The following is a 24,012-nucleotide window of genomic DNA, read 5'->3' on the forward strand; positions in this document are numbered from 1 at the left end:
ACTTAAAATAAAGCGCATGAATAAACAGAGCGATATCATCCGCTGGTGTGGACAATAATATAGTTATATTTGTTGTTCTTGCTGTGGGAAATGAAGCAGTCAGTCAAGTTTATATTATTTAGTAAACTTTAAAAGTACGAATATCACTTCTCTATCTATAAATACTGTATTATTTTGGTCTTTCTGGCCCTTGAGTTTACCACTGGTTACCACGGATTGAGTTTGTTACCAACAAACCAAAAAGACAACACCAAAAGGAAAGATGAAAAGAACAGGTAATAAATATATATATTTGTGTTATATGTATAATGTGGTGCTTTTTTGATGATGTCAGCTGTGTTTAGACAGTAACTCACCAGCCTCCTTCCTGTTTGTCCACATTTTGAATGATGGCGCTCTTATTAAAGGAAAGTTCATCATCTCGCTGGGCTTTGTATTCGTACATGGCTCGTACTGTGCACTACACACACACACACACACAGGTGTCACACACTAAACCCAGCACGAGGAGAAACACTGTCTACATGCAGCACGAGAGCACAGGCACCTTAAACGTGGGCATCTGATTGGCTTCCACGTAGAATCCAGGGTTACGGCCCTCGTATAGCGACCCATAATCAGGCTCCTGCACACACACACACACACACACAGAGAGAGAGAGAGAGAGAGAGAGAGAGAGAGAGAGAGAGAGAGAGAGAGAGCGTTCACTTCAACTGACTAACAATTAACCCGTAAATCTGACATCCTTTCAAATAATGGCACAGCAGTTTCCATGAAAGACTGTAAAGGACGTGTCTCGATTCCCTCACTCCTAAACTAAACTATCGACTGATTCTTGGACGTGTACAGATGCGCTCAAGGATACGGTCTCTCAAAAGACGTTCCAGCACTTATTAAGAAAGCAGCCTGGACTGCCATTTTCTTTTTTTTTTCTAACTTAACAACACTATTTTTAGAAAAACTGAATATGTCTACAACAGCGCGCACCACCTTGAGACAGCCTCACTTAAAATAATGAAATAATTGATTTTAACTCACTTAGAAAGCATGACACTAGCTATGTTTACATGGACACCTTTGAAATCATTCCGGTTGACGAATCCGAACAGTGTTTACATGAATGATCTTTTGACAATACAGCGTTTCCCACTGGTGTTGCTATCCTGTGGCCTCACAAAAATTAAATGTCATCAGATAATTCATTCTGACTGACGTGGTTACATGTGACTTTATTCCAAATGCAACTAGTCCTATTATAATTGGATTATTACGGTCCATGTAAAGCTACTTGTTGCTAAACTCCAGTCAAGCCTATAGATACGAAAATATAGTGCACGCTCTTTCACATAACACCAACTTCTGTCATTTTGCTCCTAAGAAAATATTTGAGAACTTCAGAATTTTTCAAAAATCGCACTCTTATGAACTTAGGAAATAAGTAAGACATTTTTTAAGAAAGAGTGCAATTTTTGAAATAATCTGAAGTAGGTGTCAAATATTTTTCTTAGGAATAAAATGTCGTGAAAAGAAGTTGGTGTTATGTGAAAGAGCGTGGACTATATTTTCGTATATCTATTATCTTCTATCTATTGAGAACTTCAGATTTTTTCTTATGAACTTATAAAAATGTATCTTAAAAAAAAGTCTTAACTTGTTTCCTAAGAAGATTTGAGTGTCTTCTTGAAGCCGTTTGAAGACGCTCTCCCATGTGGATAAAATTGAAAACGGCGTTTGCGTGTTGTAGTGTGGACTGTGAAAACCATGACGTGTTCTGTCATGTGACGCATATTATACCGATAGATATCCATGTTTATAACGATATATGCTGTTTACTTTCAGTGATACGTGACTTATACAATCTTCATATACAATGAGTGTGACCTGAATGCACAAGCAAGCGGTGAGATCTTCTGGGGAGATATGTGACGTGGCAGACGAGCAGCGTGAGAACTTCATGATGCCAGTCTCTCTGTATCTTCTCACTGAGCTTTTATTACACTTCACGCATGCGCAGTGTGTGTGTCCCCTCACAGCTGGGGATTTCTGTGTGCATCAGACTGTAGGTGTGCAGCCGGAGACTTGCAGCAGGCCTACGCTTTTCTCTCTAGACACTAATAAGTTAATAAAAATGGACCACTCTGTCAGAATCACTCAGTTTCCACACTGACTAGCTTAGATAAGGGGAGTTTTGATAAGTTCACCAAAAATATCTGTCGTTCTGCCCTCATGTCTATGATTATGGCCTTGTTCACTCCTGCTTTTAAAGGGATAGTTCGGCCAAAAATGATATTTAACCCATGCATTACTCACCCTCAAGCCGCTCGAGATGCATATGTCAGTCTTGTTTCAGACGAACACATTTTCAGTTATTTTAGAAAATGTCTTAGACCCTTTAGTGGATATAATGTGAAGCAACGGGGTCCACCTCCTTCAAGTCCCAAAATGTGCATACATCCTTCACAAAAGTAATCCATCCGGCTCCAGGGGGATAAACGAAGGCCTTCTGAGGGTAATCCGTGCGGTTTTGTCGTAAAAATATACAAATTTAAAACTTTATAAATGGAAATATCTGACTTCCGGCAACGATCGACGCGCGTTCACGGGTGATGGAAGTCGGCGTACGAGGTATGACGTAGTTTTGTTTTGCTCTGCTCTCTGGCTGCACTGGCGCGTTCGTTCTACGTCACGACGGTTCCTACGCTACGTCATACCTCGTACGCCCACTTCCATCTGAAGGGTCTAAGACATTTTTACTAAAATAACTGAAAATGTGTTAGTCTGAAACAAGATTGACATATGCATCTCGAACGGCTTGAGGGTGAGTAATGCATGGGTTAAATATCATTTTTGGCCGAACTATCCCTTTAAGAGTGTTTGGGTCGATCGGATCACAAGCGGACGAGGGAGACACATTCCTGTTTACACCTGGTGTTTTAATCCGTCTCTTTTGTCCACTTTCAACCACTTCTGTCCTGATTTCTTCAAGGGGAGGGTCTATGGGCGGGTAAATGTTTGGGCTTTTTCAGATCTTTCGATGGATAAAATAAGCTCATGTATTTTATATATGAAGAGACGACGGGAAACACACGGAGAGAATCAGCTTTAGTTTCCGCTCTGACAGACACAAGACCAGCCGAACACTGTGAGTGTGTGTTAGACATCAGGAATGGTGAGAGAACATTGTGCTTGATATGTTTTTCATCTTCAAACCAAACTTGGGTCTCCAGCCGACAGTTTAAATCCCGTCTGGCTCGAGCTCTTCCCATAATGTTCACGCATTAGTTCAGTAGACGGAGAGAAGACGGTCTTTTGTGGCTGTTTGAACATATTCAACCACATGAGCGTTACACTACTAAAGCAATCCGGTCGAATGTGTTTTCTCCCTCTGGAAGAGTTGGAAAGTGGACGAGCCGTTTACTCCTGCATTTAGAGTCGTCCACTTGTGATCCGATCGACCAAACGCATCTTAATACCAGCTGTAAAAAGAGCCAATCTGTCTTTCATGAAAAGTCTCAGCGTTTTCTTTTGTTGTCCAAACAAATGGACAGTTCGGTTTCAAACCGTTCACAAAATATCTTCTTTTGTGTTGCTCATACAGGTTTGTAACGACAGGGAATTTCAGAATTTTCATTTCCAGGTAAACTATCGTTTTAAGCACAGATTAGATGATGATGTCAACCCAGATGTGTGTATACACTCACAGCCGTGCCGATCTTCTCCAGCGTCTCCTCGTTGATGGGGTAGCGGAGCTTCATCTTGCGGTACAATGGATGTTTCTCATAGTAACTGATTAAATCTACTAAACTGTCAAACTCAGAAGTACCCAGAACCACCGTCTGTCCCTCCTGCTGCACACGGCAGTGCTTTATCTTGCCCTCCGCCCTGAGAGCAAACAAGAGAGTGAGGAAAACTACAGAAACAAGGACGCAATGAAAACATGAAAGCGGGAGTGTGGATTTTACCGGAAGGAAATGGCGAACGAGTTGAGTTCGGTCCTCTTCCTGACGAGGAAAGCCCCGTCACGTGGGACTCTCATCAGCATGTTCTCGGCCTGGCTGCGGGACAGGCACGCGTGGTACCACCTGCACACACACACACACACATAATGGTATTAGACCGGGAAAACACAAGACAGGAAACACACAAACCCCCGCTCCACATCCACTGTGGTTATTCCCTGCGAGATCAGAGGCAAGTTTGGAGGCAGGAAGACTTTTGGGTTACACTTTATTTTACAGTGTCCCTGTTACATAATTGCATAATTACATGCAACTAACCCTCGACCAAATCTTAATCCTACCCTAACCCTATAGTAAGTACATGTAGTTGACAAGTACAAGTGTAACCCTTTATTTTAAAGTGTAACCCTTTATTTTAAGGTGTCATTGTTACAGTGCAATTATACAGTTAGATATTGAGAAATAATAATTAACATGCACTTACTCTAGGATTAGGGTTTAGGTTTGCATAATTTATAGATATTACTATAGTAATGTAATGTGCAAAAATTACACTAAAATAAAGTTAGATTTTTTTAAATTTATAGAAATTCATATTTTTATTCAGCAAGGATGCATTAAACTGATCAAAAGTGACAATAACAGCATTTTAATAAATTAATAAATACTATCCTGATAAAAATAAATATTTTTTATTTTCACCATCTCTCTCTTTTTACTATCTATTTTAACTAATATTATCCTGTATCACTGTTTCCACATAAATATGAAGCAGCACGACTGTTTTCAACATTGATAATAATGAGAAATGTTTCTTGATCATCAAATCCTCATATTAGAGCGATTTCTGAAGGATCATGTGACACTGAAGACTGGAGTAATGATGCTGAAAATTCAGCTTTGCTCACAGGAATACATTTTAAGATATATTCACATAGAAAACAGCTATTTTAAATTGTTTTAAATGTTTGATCAAATAAATGCAGCTTTGGTGAAACAAAGAAAATCTTACGGACCAAATCAATATTTGAGGAGAGCCCCCAAATAAAGATAATTAACAGTATGCCATATATTACACTGAGCTCAATCTATTTATTTTTTACACCTTTTAAATAATTTATTGGCCATTGTAATGTAGTTGGGCCATACATATAAATAATTATCCATCAATAAAATTTCTTGGGGCTTTTCCAAACCATTTTTTTTCTCCCCAATTATTGTTTCAGCCCATATTCAAAGCAGATATGATATTTTTTCTGCTTATTCTTTGATAATTTCTCTTATTTCAAAATGTTTAGTCCTTTTTAAGACAGTATACTGTTATCCATCTCAGAACTGTACATCGTAACATGATAATATCATTGTAGGTCACTAATGAAATAATACTTTGTGATCATACTGACCAAAACTCTCATAGCATCCTTATTCTTAAAGTGACGGTGCAGTTTTTTTTATCCATACCATCGCAGTCAATGAGGCCCATCAACTGTTGGTTTACCCACATTCTTCAAAATATCTTTTGTTTTCAGCAGAAGAAAGAAACTCATACAACTTAAAGGGTGAGTAAATGATGGCAGGTTTTCTCTGACTCCTTCAGTTGTGAGGCGGGTGTGAGACTCACTCTTTGCTCTCGTGAGCGTTGGTTTGTGGCACTGGCTCAGTCAGCTTCATCTCAAACTCGTTGCAGCGCAATGGAACCTGCTGGTAATGTGTGATGAGCGCGAACAGCGTGTCGAACACCAGGTTATCCGTCAGGAAGAACTTGGGGCTGCCGGCTTCCTGGCGCGAGTGAATCCTGCAGTGCTGAACGCGACCCAGGCGCCTGAGGAGAGGGGAAACAGAAACCTTTTCACCTTACAGTTCTGTGTCCATGTAAACAATCGGTCACCGCTACTCCGCGACCCTGGCGAGGTAAGGTTGCCGTCACCAGAAGGAGAGTGTGTAGTCTCCCACGAAGGTCTCGCTCTCCCGCACCAGGAAGGAGCCGTCGGGCGCCCCGGTCTCCAGGCAATACTCCGACAGAAGCCGCTCCGCGATCTGACGCCCGTCACGTCCCGCACCCAGCTTACCGTGAAACCACTTCTCCGTTACGTGCTGGTCCATGCCATTACTGATCTAAAGAACACAAGGACGCAAGAGTTCAATCATACCAATGCATTTCACAATTATTTTCGCTATATAAAGTCATGGCCTAATGGTAAAGGGGGCAGTCATGGCCTAATGGTAACAGAGTTGGACTGGTGACTCAAAGGTTGCTGGTTCGATTCCAGTACCGGCAGGAATATGACTGAGGTGTCCTTGAGCAAGGCACCTAACCCCCAATCGCTCCCCGGGCGCCACTCAAGGCTGCCCGCTGCTCTGGGTGTGTGTATCCATGTTTGCAGTGTGTGTGTGTTCACTACTCACTACTCTGCTCCTAATGTGTGTGCACTTACTTGGATGGGTTAAATGCAGAGGTCAAATTCCAAGTATGGGTTACTATACTTGGCCATCACGTGTCACTTTCACTTTCACTTTCATAAGCTGACCGATGGTTTGAGTGACGCTCACACATGAAGCCGCTGCTCAGAGCGTGCGTGAGAACTGAAATGAGTGCTTTTTGCCGCCTAATTGGATTTGAACTAGCCCTGAAAAGTGAAGCCAAAGCGTCTCGATCGCCCCCCGGTGACTGGTCCTAGTATAGGTCATAAACCCCGCCTCCTCATGTTATTCAAAGGGACGTGAGACCACCTAAAATAAATTACACTTCAAATATACTTTTTCCGAAAGTAGTTGCTGTCATTTTCTGTTGTTTTTATGACGCTGATGTAATTTCAAGTGTCTGTTTTTAAAATAAGTTTGTTTTTAGTTAGTTACGTGATGCTATAAAAACAGTGGCTTGACGTCATGATCGACAGGTTCTCTGAGCGAAGTAGTCACTGAAGCACCAACAGACTTCGGGATCTTCTGGGGACTGAGGAGATTGTATTTACTTTATTTTAACAAGCCTCTTGTCGTACTACAATCAACAGACATCAAAATTGGAGCAGAACGGAGGAACGGAGCAGACAGAGGCCACTTAAAAAAAGTGCAGAGTGCATTCGCAATAGTGAGGCCTGGGCGTCGATTTCGGGGCTTTACTTCCTGCTCACTACTGCGCAGGTCTGGTCCCGAAATCACAACTGCGCAGACTCAAGTCCCAAGATGTCAGCGCCATATCAGGACACGGGCGGCTTCACTTCTCGCCAAAGGAAGAGAGCGAAGGGGCGACGTCCATCTTTTTTTACAGTCTATGGTTTTGAACAGTAAAATTCACACACTTATGCGTTAAAGTGACCATGCCTATGCAAGTATCCTCATAAACACAGACATTCATGTCTTCAGTGAACCTAAACAGTTGTGAAAGAAACCGGATGCGTGTCCGTATATTAGATCCGTGCATTCGCTCTTAAAGTGACAGTAGCCTAATATTCCTGCTGTGTCTGTGTCATTAATATTAATCAGACAATAAAAGTAAAAGATAAAATCACTGACTGCTTATGACTGAATGACTTTAGTAACTTTAATAAGAATAAATGTATATTTAATGTACATGGTGTAAATTGCATATATAGTTAACCGTAAGTTAATTATATATAAACTATACGTTTGCTAGTTAGGCTAGTTTTATTGTGATATTGAGAATTATGAAATAACAATGATATCAACAAATTGTATTTCATAAAAACCTTATTTATAGCAAACAACTATATTGTGATATATATCATTATCGTTAAATAAAATTACTAAGAATAAGATTTTAGTCATATTGTGTGAATTGTGTGAAAGTTAGTTATTCTATAGCAGAACTAACCACTTGTTAAACGAACAAATCGGAAGCATTATATTCATCAGCGTTGAGGAAGGTACTTTAAAGTATTTTGAGCATTAACCTTGGCAAAAAAAAAAAAAGAACTGAATCGAAAGCAGCACAGAAACTTCTGGGGAAACAGAGTTATAAAAAGTCCCAGGCAGAAACTGGGGGATTTTTTTTTTGGACGGTGTTAAACAGAGCTGATAGTACAGCAAGTTTAATGATGGCTCAAAGCATTATCAAGTTGTGTTTCAAAAAGGTCATAATGCCCTTGCTATTTGCTGGGGGAAAAGGGTGATCACACTTTATATTAAGTGTCTTTAACTACTATGTACTTCCTTCACAACACTTGTGCTGTTACTGAGGAGGATACGGGCACATTTACAGACACGTTTGGTGATATGGGTCTGTTTAGTGTCAACAGTGTAATTATAGATGTAATTACAGAAACTGTACATGCAGGTATTTTACATGCAGTACACAATAAGTGCATTGTACCAAATTATTAATTTAAATGTCATTATATAAATCATCCACCTAATATTAAGTGGGAAAGCTGTTAGAAAGAAAGCTGTTGCCACAGTGATCCATTTTTACCATAATCCTGTTTAAAGAGTAGACAAAGTATGATACAATTTTCAGTGATAAACCTTCTCGTACAATTACGGCTCTATTAATAACCCTCTGCCGATCCTACGGTCCGTGAGCGGTAAAAAGTCACACGTTTTGCGTCAGCCGGTGGACTTTTGCCGACAAATAAAAGTGAATTTCTCGGCCCAGGAAACTCAGTGTTCATTTGTTCATTTACATATACTAACGACATTGTAACAATACAAAGAAAAGACACTTTAAAATGTTTACGACTCTTAAGCAGGGTGTCTACAGATATAAACTAGTTCAATTTAAGCCTTAAGACCTTTTTAATGCCACTGTGAATTAAATTTAAGACCAAACCTGTGATGGAAATACACATTATATTACATGCGTATATGTAATATTTAATGTTTAACCTAAGTAATTGAAGTAATTTAATATTAACCACTTGTTTATTGAACTAAAATCAATAACATTTGCAATCGTGAGAATATTCAGTAAAAAAGCTCCCGTCATGTTACGTTACTAAACTATATCATATGTTTTAAATAAAAAACAACATTTTGAATTTTTAATATCTGTGAGTTTTTTTGCTTGCTGTTATGCTCATTTGTTTTGATTTCTCACTATAAAATCTCTCACAGAGACAGGCAGTGCGAGTCTCAACAGAAATACATCATTATCACAATCATAATCAATCAAATTCGATGCTTCACTGGTTATATGACGGACATTGACATTTAGCGGTAATGTGACCAGAAATATTTGAGACCCATCGAATCTGAATTTAAGACATTTTAATACTTTTTAAGGCCTTTTATTAGGATAACTTTTTAAAGACATTTTAAGGACCCGCGGCCACACTGTTAAGGATCCACAAGGACCCCATTTTGGGGTGGCTGTGTTTTCCTCACCTCTCGGTGCTCCTCCTCATCCTCGTTCCCTTGATTACTTGACGTCTCCTCAGAATAATAGATCTTATTGCTGGTCAGGACAAAGAAGTGAGGGTACCACTCCTGTGAGGACGACACCAGTGCACATTTATCATGAGATCATCATGCCAAGCGATTCAACTGTCCTGTAAGAGTGGATGAAGAGGATCTCACGTGGTTGATGGGGTCCTCCAGGTACAGGATGCCGTTCTTGATGGAGTTGCTGATGTCGTTCTCGGAGTAGGGCGTTGAAGACGAGACCTCCTCGTACGCACTTCCCTCAGCTAATTTCTTGTGCTGAACACATCAGTTCAACAATAAACGTGGCTTGTTGAGAACCTGGCTGGAGTAGCCAAAAACACAGTTTCCTGCCACAAGACCAGTGACTCTCACCTTGATAAGGATCTTCCTCTTGAGCTGATTGGGTGAGGGCAGGCCGTCCGCTGAGATGTCCACCGCTTTGGTCAGGAGCATGTCTCCAAACACTTTCCTAAAGGAGCCGGCCATGTTTCTCTGCTGGACAATACTGCAGTGGTCCTCGATGGAGAGGATGATGGGATATCTGCATGCAAACACAAGCAGCTCAATCTGATTATCGCATACCGCACATTCTTGAAAAGATGGCCATATCTAATCATCACACGAGCGCAGACGTCATGTGGGGTTGACCAGAGACACTCACTCGGACGTGACGAAGGCATGTTCTTTGATGGTTTGAAGCACATCGCTGAACTTGATCTTGGTGGTGAGGGTGTGACCGTGGTAGATGACAGGCATCCCATCAGGACCGTCCCAGCAGTCCACTGCAAAACACACACACACACACACACACACACATTACAACGGCCTGCCAGATACACAACATGCCACAACTCATAAAACTTGCTATAGTAGTTAAGTCACCATTATTTATAGAGCGCTTTATACAATACAGATTGTTTTAGAACAGCTTTACAGTGATAAACAGGAAAATAATGATTCAATGATCCAAACAGAGTTCAATTCTGCTGTAAAGTAGCTCTGAAAGACAATAGTGAACATTGTTATTCAGTTGAAATAATGTCTAGAGTCTAATAAAGTCTATTCTTATAGTTATGATAAATAGTTATAGTTTACAAAAACAATATTCACTGCTTAAAAATAAAATACAATTTAATTGTCCATTTCAGAGTTTTGTTTATCTTTTTTATTGTACGTGTTTGTAAATTTTAGAAGATTAATTTAAAATAAATAAGGAACATGAATAAAAAAATTAAAATAAACAAACCAACCTAAACTAGCAAACAAATCAATTATTATTAAATTTATTTATTTTTATCCCAGAGCACAGGATGCTAAAACTGCAGTATAGTTATTTATTTTATTTTTAACTAACTAAGTTAGTCTAGTCCTATGGTTATAGTTCTAAAATAAATAATTAAATAGTTTTAATTTCAAATTAGACAAATTTCAGCTCCTAAAATAAATAAAACAAAAATAAATTAAGGTATAATTTAATTGTTAAACATTTGTGCTTTTTGTTTGTTTATTGTTAGTGCATCAAAAAATTCAAAACAAATCGGAACAAGCAAATCAGAACAACAAAAACAAACTGTTTAAATTAAACAAAAAAAATTTTTTTTAAACAATTTATTATAACTTATAATTTTGTTTAATTCCCAGAACCTAGGACACTAAAACTGCAGGATATTTCTTTCTTTATTTTATCATTTACTAATTTAATAATATAGATACATGCATAGTGTCATAATGTTGTAGCCTGCTAGTTTTACTACTGGGAGAAAAAAATAAAAAGTATGATATATTGTTCATTGCAATTATTGCAAAACTGTATTTTCAGCATGTTAGTTTCTGGAATGGTAATATTTTAGAATCTATTTGTATATGAAGCATTGATCATTACTAAAAATAGTGTTGCGTTGTGACTTACACTCGATGCATCTGCAGCCCATCCGCAGACAGCGGGCGTACGCCTCCAGAGACGACTCGCTGGAAAACTGGTCTCCAGTCAGATAGCTAAAAATACCAGCACAAACACACACACACACACACACACACACACACACACACACACACACACACACACACACACACACACACACACACACACACACACACACACACACACACACACACACACACACACACACACACACACACACACACACACAAGCATCAGTGACCCTTTCACATTTATTACAGCTTATAAACACTGCAGACGCTGTATAAACACGTTCAAAAATTCGTTCCATTCTGTCAGTCTTTATCCGGCTCCCTTTGAGCCACATAATAGCTTTATAATCTAGTTATACCGGTTAAACATCCTGAGACAAACAAACCGAAAAAAGCTAAATACTAACTTTAAAATCAGTTAAATTCACCTATCTGAAATATCATATGAAATGATATAGGACTCTGTCCACTCGTCATCTGGCTTTTTTAGATCCAGCCACTGATGTCAGACATGTGTTCCTATTCAAGGTCTACAGGTTACTGACAGATGCACAATACACTTTCTCAGGTAACTTCTCTTTGTTAAAGTATATAAAGTATATACACATACATTTTTAACTACACTTACACAGAGCGCTAAGAGAAGAGATAATGTGTGTACAGTACACCTAATGTAGCGCATCTATTTAACATTTTACTGAGCCTTGTTCATCAGAGTTTTAAATTCTAGTTGCTGTGTGTGTGAATGAATGAGTTTCCTTCAGTCCTCTACTCCAGTGATCTCATCTAACAGACACCTATCAACGACAACCACCCCATTCAGAACCACCAAACAACTCCAGAAAAATAGTCCTTTTACACAAAAGCACAGAACTTTATGTTCAGATTATGCATAATAGTAATATTGTAACATCTTAGAGAAAGATGTACTGTGCTAACTAATCAACCAAACTACTAACGAACGAACGAAACTAACTACCCAACTACCTAACTAATAATCTACCTAACTAATTAACCATCTACCTACATAACCATCTACCTAACTAACCAACTACCTAACTAACAACCTCCTAACTAACCAACTACCTAACTAACCATCTACCTAACTAACCATCTACCTAACTAACCATCTACCTAACTAACCATCTACCTAACTAACAACCTCCCAACTATCAAACTACCTAACTAACCAACTACCTAACTAACCATATACCTAATTAACCAACTACCTAACCAACCAACTACCTAACTAACCAACTACCTAACTAACCAACTACCTAACTAACAACCACCTAACTAACCAACTACCTAACTAACAACCTCCTAACTAACCAACTACCTAACTAACCATATACCTAAATAACCATCTACCTAACTAACAACCTCCCAACTATCAAACTACCTAACTAACCAACTACCTAACTAACCATATACCTAATTAACCATCTACCTAACTAACCAACTACCTAACTAACCAACTACCCAACTAACAACCTCCTAACTAACCAACTACCTAACTAACCATATACCTAAATAACCATCTACCTAACTAACTAACAGTCCACTGCAAAACACACACACACATTACAACGGCCTGCCAGATACACAACATGCCACAACTCATAAAACTTGCTATAGTAGTTAAGTCACCTTTATTTATAGAGCGCTTTATACAATACAGATTGTTTTAGAACAGCTTTACAGTGATAAACAGGAAAATAATGATTCAATGATCCAAACAGAGTTCAATTCTGCTGTAAAGTAGCTCTGAAAGACAATAGTGAACATTGTTATTCAGTTGAAATAATGTCTAGAGTCTAATAAAGTCTATTCTTATAGTTATGATAAATAGTTATAGTTTACAAAAACAATATTCACTGGTTAAAAATAAAATACAATTTAATTGTCCATTTCAGAGTTTTGTTTATCTTTTTTATTGTACGTGTTTGTAAATTTTAGAAAATTAATTTAAAATAAATAAGGAACAAATAAGGAAATAAACAAACCAACCTAAACTAACAAACAAATCAATTATTATTAAATTTATTTATTTTTATCCCAGAGCACAGGATGCTAAAACTTGCAGTACAGTTATTTATTTTATTTTTAACTAACTAAGTTAGTCTAGTCCTATGGTTATAGTTCTAAAATAAATAATTAAATAGTTTTAATTTCAAATTAGACAAATTTCAGCTCCTAAAATAAATAAAACAAAACTAACTACCCAACTACCTAACTAACAATCTACCTAACTAATTAACCATCTACCTAAATAACCATCTACCTAACTAACCAACTACCTAACTAACAACCTCCTAACTAACCAACTACCTAACTAACCATCTACCTAACTAACAACCTCCCAACTATCAAACTACCTAACTAACCAACTACCTAACCATATACCTAATTAACCATCTACCTAACTAACCAACTACCTAACTAACCAACTACCTAACTAACCAACTACCTAACTAACAACCTCCTAACTAACCAACTACCTAACTAACCATCTACCTAACTAACAACCTCCCAACTATCAAACTACCTAACTAACCAACTACCTAACTAACCATATACCTAATTTACCATCTACCTAACTAACCAACTACCTAACTAACCAACTACCTAACTAACCAACTACCTAACTAACAACCTCCTAACTAACCAACTACCTAACTAACCATATACCTAAATAACCATCTACCTAACTAACAACCTCCCAACTATCAAACTACCTAACTAACCAACTACCTAACAAACCAACTACCTAACTAACAACCTCCTAACTAACCAACTACCTAACTAACCATATACCTAAATAACCATCTACCTAACTAACAACCTCCCAACTATCAAACTACCTAACTAACCAACTACCTAACTAACCATCTACCTAACTAACAACCTCCCAACTATCAAACTACCTAACTAACCAACTACCTAACTAACCAACTACCTAACTAACCAACTACCTAACTAACAACCTCCTAACTAACCAACTACCTAACTAACAACCTCCTAACTAACCAACTACCTAACTAACCATCTACCCAACAAACCATCTACCTAACAAACCATCTACCTAACTAACAAACTCCCAACTAACAAACTACCTAACTAACCAACTACCTAACTAACAACCTCCTAACTAAACAACTACCTAACTAACAACCTCCTAACTAACAAACTACCTAACTAACCAACTACCTAACTAACCATCTACCTAACCAACCATCTACCTAACCAACCGCCTACCTAACTAACAACCTCCTAACTAACCATCTACCTAACTAACCAACTACTTCCCTTATAACATTTTGCCTCTTTGAGTCGATTAAATTTATAATCTAATCAACCAACTAAAACTAACAAACAAAGAAATAAACAAACTAAACAACTAACTAAACATCTACCCAACCAACTAACTCTTTCCCCATCCAGCATTTTGCCTATTATGAGGGTGATAAAATCTATACTCTAACCATCCAACTGACCAAACCCTTCCCCATCATCTGACATTTTGGCTCTTTGAGGGAGAATCATTTTATACACTAACTAACTAGACACTCAACCCAACCATCCTCCATCCTCTAGCACAGGGTGTGTAATCCTGCTACTGGAGGGTCACGGGACGCTGGAGCAGGAAGAGGTCTGGACACCCTGATCAAACCTTTTATTCACTTAAGGGGGACTGATTTTATTCACCTAACTAACCAACTAACTAATCAACCAACCAAACCTTGCCCAATCATCTAAGATTTTGTTTCTAACAACTAACCAACCCATCAACCAACCAACTACTAACCAACCAACTAACCAACAACTAACTAACAACCTAACCAAACCTTCTCCCATCATCAAATTTTTTTGTTCTTTGATGGAGAATCACACTACCCAACTAACTAATAGATGATGGAAAAAGGGTTGGTTAGTTAGTTGGGTAGTGAAATTCTCCATCAAAAAACCAAAATAACACCAACCAACCCTTTCCCATCTAACATTTTGTTTTTAACTAACTAACTAACTAACTAACTAACTAACTAACTAACATTGGCCCTCAAGGAGCAGGTCTAGCACCCCAGATCTAACAGGGTGTTTTGGTTAATTGAAGGGGATTCATTTTATGCACCAACTAAACAACCAGCTAACCCTTTACCCATCATCTAACATTTTGGTTCTTTGAGGGGGATTATACACTAACAAACTATCTATCTAACCATTGGATGAACTGCAAAAAAAAAAAAAGGATGTACATTATCTAGAGTCCACTAGTAACTAGATACCCCATAGAGATAACTTTAATAAACATACAGCCTCAGTTTAATCAGAACAGTTCAGTTACATACTGGGAATGTGCTTGAGTGAGCAGCGCACACGCCTCTACTCACGTGTTGTGGGACGAGGAGATCCAGTAGTGGGACAGGGGGTTGTTCATGTCCTCTGGCCGCACCTGATCGAGCTGTGAGTCCCAGATAGTGTTCTCTTTAGAGAACAGATACGTGAGGAACTGAGAACCACAAAGCATGTTAGCGTCAGCATGCTGAAACTGAAGACAGCAGGCATGAGTTAGTACTGTACTATGAGTTAGTACTCAGCACTGCTGATCTAGACCTAAACCCTAAAACTAAACCGCTTTAGTTCTACAATTTTCTAGAAAGGGTACAAATTATTTCAAGGGTTTTTTTTAATCAGTAAAAGGAACATGAACCAGGAAATGCTCTGTCCTATTTTTATTTTCTAAAAAAAAGAAGCAGAAATATTTTTTTACTTTGTAGACACCTTTATTGTTTGTGTGTAAAATAGCTACTCCAATTATTTACTCAAAATAAATGAGGAATGCGTGTCAAATATATTTTTTTATAAACGCTTTCTCTCAATATTAACTATGTGCAATGAATAGGATCACGTTACTAAAAATTCAAAGTTTATAAACAAGATTACATCTTTTTCAGGAAACTTTAATACAAACACCTAATTTAAATAGATCAGGAAATTAATAAGCAACCAATTAAGTAAAGAAGAGGTGGATTGACATATCAAACAAACAAATCTGAGGTCGCACGATACTGCAGTGAAACAGGAAGTGGTGATGTTGGTAAAGCATGGCGCTTGCAACGCCAGCGTTGTGGGTTTGATTCCCTGGGAACGCACATGCTGAGTAAATGCACTAGTCACTTTGCATAAATGCGTTTGCCAGGTACATAAATGTCAATGTAAATGTCACCTCGTCTTGATGATAATACGGCTGCTCGATCTCTCGTAGAGGATCCTTCAGGTAGTGGAACATGAACTCCTGCACCTTGTTATTGTCTGTGGCCCAAAGCTCCTGATGACACACACACACACACACACACACACATTAATATGAAACGGTTATTACCAAACATCTGAAGTACAGATTCTCAGACCTGCCAACCTTGAAATTATTATTATTATTATTTCACGAATGCACAAAACTTGCAAATTAATAAAAACATTATGAACTTTATGAAATGATACACAATTGTAGGTTAAGGTCGTGCTGAAACTATATTTCCCTTTTTTAAATAATCCATTTTGCTGAGAAACGAGGAGCGTGAACTAAAATGTGCAGCTCCACGCGCATGCCCTGGAAACTCATGAATATTCATGTTGGCTCCGCCCACTGCCTCTACAGATGCACAACTCACTTTTGCTCCACATTTCACGCCGCAAAAGGGCGAGCGCGCGAAACTTGTCACTTGAAAGCGAAAAACAGTGTTTGAGATTCGTCGCAGCAGATTCAAGCATCTGTAGTTTTGTTCTTGTGTTTGTGCTAGAAAAATATTCAAGATATTTGTGAGAAAATTTTCTACAAGTGTGCAACTCTCATTGGATGAATTCACAAGCTGATTTGCGGATGAGCAAAATTTCTCCGTGACTTCACGTTTTGATGCGGGTGTGTAAATGTGTTTCGCACCATATTCACTGCAGCAACTGTAGAAAAATGTGAGCGCACGAGTTTCTTAATTTGCGATTTGTAGAATAGGATTTGTGCTCCTCCAATGAAGAATTTGAGAAGTTGAAACTGTTGTGTTGCGTTTGTGGACAAGAAAAAAAAATCTAGAAGTTTGCAACTCAAAACATTTCTCTCTGTGACTTCAAATTTACTGATACATATTAGGGGTGGGCGGATCGATCCTGAAGTATCGATACTTTCGATACTGACGTGGTATCGAAAAGGATCGATCCTCACATAAAAATATTGATCCAAATGTGTTTTTTTACCAGTAATTTTTATTAATTTAGAACGCAATTCAGTCCGAAAAAAAGCTTCTAAGTTTAAAAATAAGCGAATGTTAGCGAATAATTGTGTAGGGTAGAACTATTTCTCCTAGTCATCTGGATACAAGACGAAACCAATCAATCACAGAGAGCGTTCGATGCTGGGGCTTCGGTCTCAGTGCGTTTGGGAAACGAAGCCTTGCTTAGATGACAGAAACAATCGGGAGTTATTTCGCAATAAACAAATTAAAAGTTTACATAACGGTTCAAAATGTTGACGTCAGTATTTATTTATGACGTATAATATTTTTATTCAACAAAGGATCGATGCATTAAATTGATCGAAAGTGACAGTCAAGGGTTTTACAGGGGGTTTTTATTATTTAAAAAAACAACTATTTCATATAAATGCTGTTCTTTCAACTTTGTTCATCATGATACATTTTATGCAAAATTATTTGGTTTCCACAAAAACATTAAACTGTTTTCAACATTGATAATAATAAGAAATGTTTCTTGAGCAGCAAATCAGCATATTAAAATGAATTCTCATGAAGGATCATGAAGACTGGAGTAATGATGCTGAAAATTCAGCTTTGATCAGAGGAATAAATGACAGAATAGCCTATGTTAAATTGTAATAATATTACAGTTTTTACTGTATTTTTGATCAAATAAATGCCGAAGAGAATTAAAAATCAGCCCCCAAACGTTTGAACAGTAGGCTAGTGTACAATAGTGCATTACTATAATTAGGGTAGTTTGGTAAAAGTCATTGACTAATTACAGGCGAGTTGAGAGCACAAATCACAAAATATTTAGTGGTCATGAAAACGTATTCAGATTTAGCATATTAATGATGCATTCACCTCATAAATCATGACACACTGCTCTAGCACAGGAAAGTGCATGTAAGTTCAAGTGCATGCTTTTAAAATTAAAAAGTATTGGTATCGGTATCGATATCGGCGATACTGGCCCTGTATTTACTTGGTATCGGATCGATGCAGAATTTTGCAGTACATGTGTGGCTATTTTGCCTAGAAATCTAGACGCACCCTAGCGGCAGCAAAAATTATTCTGCAGCCAGTGTGGTCTAGCAACTCTCCGTTGACGTTCAAGCTGGAAAAACCTAAACTGGTCAGGCCAATCAGATCGTGTATAGAGTCGGCGGGCGGGCTTAACATAATGACGACAGAGTTGGGACAGTTCACTGCTACTTGAAAACAAAGATGGCTGCGGCTGCTGGCGAACAGCGGCCTTTTGATTTGGCTTTGGCTTTTTTTTTTTCTCGAATCTGGAGGATTTGAAGTTAAACTTTTCTTTGAAACATGAACAAAGAACAGCTATGCTCTGGCTCTGACTCCGTCGCTCTGACTACGTCACCTTCTTCGTTGCTCTGGTTGGTTGTAGCGCTATCCTATTGTGTGCAGAGGGAATTTGAAAGACAACCGTCTATCCCGCCCCTCGGATTGAGGCATGCCAGTGGAGAGTTCCCAGACCTAACATCTTGATGTGTCTGGTATGCCAGGCTAGTGGCTATTCTCCACAACTACAAATTTCACCGTCACAGGCGTTCAGCTGATTTGAACCAAAAATACCTTCATAGTTCCCCTTCAGGAGTCAGAAGTGCTGTGACTACTGTCCTGTCCTCGCGGATGAACTCAGTCAGACGGCGGCCGCGGGACTGGAAGAGGATCGAGCGGGATTCTTTATTTCTGTCGATTTTCAGTCTCTTTTAATGATAGGTCTTACGCATCTATCAATCATCCCTGCTTGCTATTTGGGGAATGAACCCAGCGCTATGATTGGTCGAACTCTTCTTCTTTTGCTGTTGCTTTACTTGAGGACTGCGCGTGAACAGAGAGGCGCGTCACCAGGTTTTTGCGTAGTTTAGAGTGACAAATCGTACCAGCGTAGTTTGAGGTCAAAAAGCGTACAGGTTGGCAGGTGTGGATTCTCTTCCCTCAACAACCCACTCTACTGTACAAAACAGGCTTGTGCACAATTCAGAATTGAATTGAGAATGACTCCTAAATTCCAATTCAATTCTTGAATTTGAATTTATGTCAAAAACAGGATCTAGAATTAAAATGAGAAATTGAATTAAAGGAAGCAGAATTGCAATTCAAAACAAATTCTAAGAATTTCATATAGATATTTTAAGTGAAGTGTTTAACAGTGAAGCTTTACAGTATATGTCAGATATGATTGCATTACATATTCTATAAATGATCATAGTTTGAACTACTTGTACAGATTACATTAACAGGAAATATTTTCCCCCAGCAATGAATGTTAAAAGCTCTAGTCACAGAACAAATAATTAAGTTTGATTTATTGTAATTGTAATTTTGTGGAACATGACTCCAATAATTACTTTAGTAAATCTTTAGAAGAAAAAAAAACAATTTTAGGTGGACTTTTGTTATATATATATATATATATATATATATATATATATATTTGAACAAAATGTATGCAGGGTTGAGGATTGAGTTAACTAATGAAATTATGTTATTGAATTAGAAAATGAATGTAATTGTTTTAGTTGTATTACTGAGGTAAAATGTGTAATTTAATTAGTTACTAATCAAATTAAAAGGAAATTGATTACATTGATAAAGTAATCCAAATAAAATAATCCAAACCACATTTATAATGAGTAACTTATAACAGTAAGCAATTACATTTCTAAAGTAACCTTCCTAACACTGAATGTGTGTGAGATTCAACATATTCTCTCTGTTGTGTGAGTAGTGTGACACCCGTCACGCTTTGTGTTGTACCGCACAGCATTTTCACCCCTTGTCCCGCACGTCGCATATTGAGAAAATGTACCGCATTTTTATGTCTGTTTGTTTTTAATTATCATATTAAGGAAATGTGCATGCGTTCTTTTGCCTTTTTAAGAAAGCATTTTATTTATTATTTTTGCGCCGTAGTTTTTCACCTATATTTATCAGCGCTTCGTCAGAAGTACAAATACAACAGCCGTTTTTAACATCATATCCAATGGTTGAAAAGAAAGGAGTAAACACGGTCACTAGTGGGTTGTCAATCAAAATGTTGAGCGGTGATTCGTTCGTTCGTTCCCTCCCTGTCAGAAAACAAATGGATAATTCGGTAAATAAAAATTTTAATTTAACAGTATTGATCAACTTATTGCCTGCTGTAGTTGTTTTAATTCACATCCTTTCTAGAAATATGAAAGTGTTTGGTGTAATATATTCTTAATATATAAGGCTGTCAATAAACTAATCTCATGTTGTTTTATATTTTATTTGTTCATTATTTATTTTGTTAGATTTTAGTTGGACTTGGTCAGAACTGTTTCAGAAACAGTGATCTGCATGATGCTGCTGCCTTGCTCAGTGATGTTGAATTTAAATGGCAAGTAAAATAAAGACATGTTATGTTACATTGGTGATGTAATTGTGTTGTCTGGAAGGGACTAAATAACAAAGTATTTTTATCAGCTGAAATGCAGAATACAAATGTTTTATTAAGTTAAATGGACATTATATAACAGTTTCAGGTTATGTTTTAGTGTTGGTAACATGTCCCACATCGTCCCACATTTGGTTTGTTTGATGGTGGTCACCCTATGTGTGACTGTGTAGAATTTCTTTGAATTGCCATGAATTTAATTCCACTTCCTGTCAATTCAATTCAAATTCCAATTCATGAATTGAATGGAGGCCAATTCTGAAATTCTAAATTTTGCACAAGCCTGGTACAAAAATATGCATCCAGTTAATGTGTAAATACAGTGACGGCTGGTTTGGTTTGAGCAATAAAGTGAAAAAAGTGCATATCTAACCTTCTGATGTTCAATTAGGAAGTTCTGGAAGTCCTCCAGTGAGATCTTCTGTTCTGGTCTCTCAATAAACCTGTCAGAAACACACAGATCAGCGTTACAGCCGCTTGTCTGGAAACCCAACACATGTTCTACGATGTCTGATAACAATTTAGATACATTATATAAACTATAATAAATTACCATTTACTAATAGGTCTTTGTGTGCACAATTCAACTAACTAACTAACCAAACAACCCTTTCCCCAGCTTACATTTTGGCTATTTAGATTGATTGGTGATTACATTTATACTCTAACCAACCAACTTACTCTTTCCCTTTCTTACATGTCGGCTCTTTGAGGGAGAATCATTTTATACACTAACTAATATAACTAATCATTATATTGAACCAACCCCCCCCCCCCCCACACACACATCCTCCAGCACAGGGTGTGTAATCCTGCTAATAGAGGGTCACGGGACGCTGGTACTAACCTAATCTTTCCCAATCATCTTACATTTTTGCTCTTTGAGGGAGAATCAATTTAAAATCGTACCCAACTCACTAATCAACCAACCAACCAAATTGTTAAAATTATCTGATAACAATCTAAATATATTACATAAACTATAATAAATGACCATTTATTAAATAGTCTTATTGTGCACAATTAATAATAGTAATAATAATAATATAATAGCCTAACACTTAAAATAGTTCAATCAAATCCTAATAAATAAATTCTGCCCTATATTATTTATTACTGAATATTCTGTTTTACTTGTAAATATATCTTATGAAAGTTAAATGTGTTGTAAATGATGATTTATGTGATTCTTAAATTCCTTAGCTTGAAAAAGAGAAAGATTGAGTAAAGCGAGTGAATACCTTTGTAGCAATGGAATCTCCATCTATAAACAAACAGAAAAAAATGATTATGTGAATAATACAATTGATACCCGATCTTGTAACTGTCGCAATTTCAGCTCCAGTCCAGTAAAACACCGCGGTAAAAACATCAGCCGCTAATCAACTGATGAGATAGCAAACAGACACTCAAGTGATTCAACCTACACACACACCACATTGAGTGCAAGGGTCATCAGTGCGGTGTGCGTGTGTGTGATAGTGTGTGAGAGTGGCCTAATGGCTTTTAGCCGATAGATCTTGTGGCTCTTTAAAAGGGCCAGTATTGACGCGAAGGCCATTTGAGACGCGGGACACACTGATGGGGTTTGAGTGGCTCTGAGGAGGGCTTCACCTCCACCAACACACACACAAACGTGAACTCACTGATTTCTGTGCATCAAACATCAGGCTGCGGTACAACTGGGCGAAATGGCTATACGACACATCTCCATTCCTCAGCTCTCCCTCCTAACCAAGAGACCACAGAAAATACAACCAATATTAATATTAATAAAACACTAATAATGTCCTATAATTACAAATGTATCAACATGGAGTAAACAAATACACAATATCCAGTGATGTTACTGCAGTTAACGATGCAACCAAAAAAACAAAAAAAAAATTCAAACCACAATTATACAATAAAAATCACCTAAACAATAAATTCCACACTAATAAGAGAAGTGAGTGGAGAGAAGTTACCGGGAGTTTCTCTCGTAAGAACCTCATATTGGGAACCCTGTAGTTGACTTGACACAGCATTCCCTTCAGATCCTTACAGGAAATCCTGCCAAAGAACACAAAGTTTGGGAACGTGGTTATGAAAGGGCTTCACATGAGGATGCTCAGTATCGTTCGTTTCAACTGCGTTTACATCGCTTTTATTCCTCTCGTGACTCGTGCACTTCTCACGATATAATCAGTAAAAACATTTATTGCTGAAAAAACGAATCTAAAGTTATTACATGCATGTTTAATGTACATACGGTCATCTGTGTTATACATCTATGCCTGCTGTGTGTACAATACACTACTGTTCAAAAGGTTGCGGTCAGTAAGATTCCTTTCAAAGAAATTAATACTTTTATTCAGCAAGGACCCATTAAACTGATCAAAAGTGACCGTAAAGACAATGTATTATTGTACGATCATTTAACAACAAAATATTTCTATTTAAAATGCTATTCTTTCTGTTCATCAAAGAACCGTAAAAAATATTTATCACAGTTTCCACAGAAATACGAAGCAGCACATTGATAATAATCCGCTTGTTGATCATCAAATCCTCATATTACACTGATTTCTGAAGGATCATGTGACACTGAAGACTGGAGTAATGATGCTGAATATTCAGCTTTGATCACAGGAATAAATTCGATTTTACGGTATATTCACATTGAAAACCGTCATTTTAAATTGTAATCATATTTCACAATATTACTGTTTTTCCTGTATTTTTAATGCAGCCTTGGTGAACAGAAGAGACTCTTCCAAACGTTTGACCGGTAGTGTAAACCATATACAGATATTGTTAGTATATATACACGTGAAGAGGCAGCTTTCCATTGTGATTGGAAAAGATTATTAATTTCTACTGTGTACGTCACTTTTGATTCAGCCACATACGTTGACAAGCTGAAAGTGTCGCGTTTCTCATCAACACACGACCACCATTTCACCTGAACACGACACCTCACACACCTCGTGTGTCTTTCACTCGCTCTCTGTGCATTTACCTTCACACACACACACACACACACACACACTGAGCTTTGTTTCCT

At 37.7% G+C, this 24,012-nt stretch overlaps 1 protein-coding gene across 2 annotated transcripts in view; it reads right to left on the reverse strand.

Annotated features, from left to right (window-relative positions):
- Positions 1-24,012, reverse strand: part of plcg1 (phospholipase C, gamma 1) — a 54,076-nt gene that overhangs the window by 12,648 nt on the left and 17,416 nt on the right. For both annotated transcript variants that reach the window (XM_077224924.1, XM_077224925.1), the window contains exons 6-22: positions 22,934-23,018; positions 22,613-22,696; positions 22,208-22,230; positions 21,340-21,409; positions 16,498-16,599; positions 15,662-15,780; positions 11,248-11,333; positions 10,000-10,120; positions 9,711-9,879; positions 9,492-9,614; positions 9,300-9,401; positions 5,887-6,074; positions 5,581-5,781; positions 3,963-4,082; positions 3,702-3,882; positions 548-625; positions 357-460 (exon numbers count right to left, since the gene is read on the reverse strand). In XM_077224924.1, the coding sequence (XP_077081039.1) occupies positions 357-460; positions 548-625; positions 3,702-3,882; positions 3,963-4,082; positions 5,581-5,781; positions 5,887-6,074; positions 9,300-9,401; positions 9,492-9,614; positions 9,711-9,879; positions 10,000-10,120; positions 11,248-11,333; positions 15,662-15,780; positions 16,498-16,599; positions 21,340-21,409; positions 22,208-22,230; positions 22,613-22,696; positions 22,934-23,018 (1,956 nt within the window). The remainder of the gene's footprint in view (positions 1-356; positions 461-547; positions 626-3,701; positions 3,883-3,962; positions 4,083-5,580; positions 5,782-5,886; positions 6,075-9,299; positions 9,402-9,491; positions 9,615-9,710; positions 9,880-9,999; positions 10,121-11,247; positions 11,334-15,661; positions 15,781-16,497; positions 16,600-21,339; positions 21,410-22,207; positions 22,231-22,612; positions 22,697-22,933; positions 23,019-24,012) is intronic.

The sequence above is a fragment of the Siphateles boraxobius genome, unplaced genomic scaffold, assembly GCF_051911475.1.
Source record: "Siphateles boraxobius isolate OS27281-9 unplaced genomic scaffold, OSU_SipBor_1 94, whole genome shotgun sequence".
In the NCBI taxonomy this organism is placed as follows: domain Eukaryota; kingdom Metazoa; phylum Chordata; class Actinopteri; order Cypriniformes; family Leuciscidae; genus Siphateles; species Siphateles boraxobius.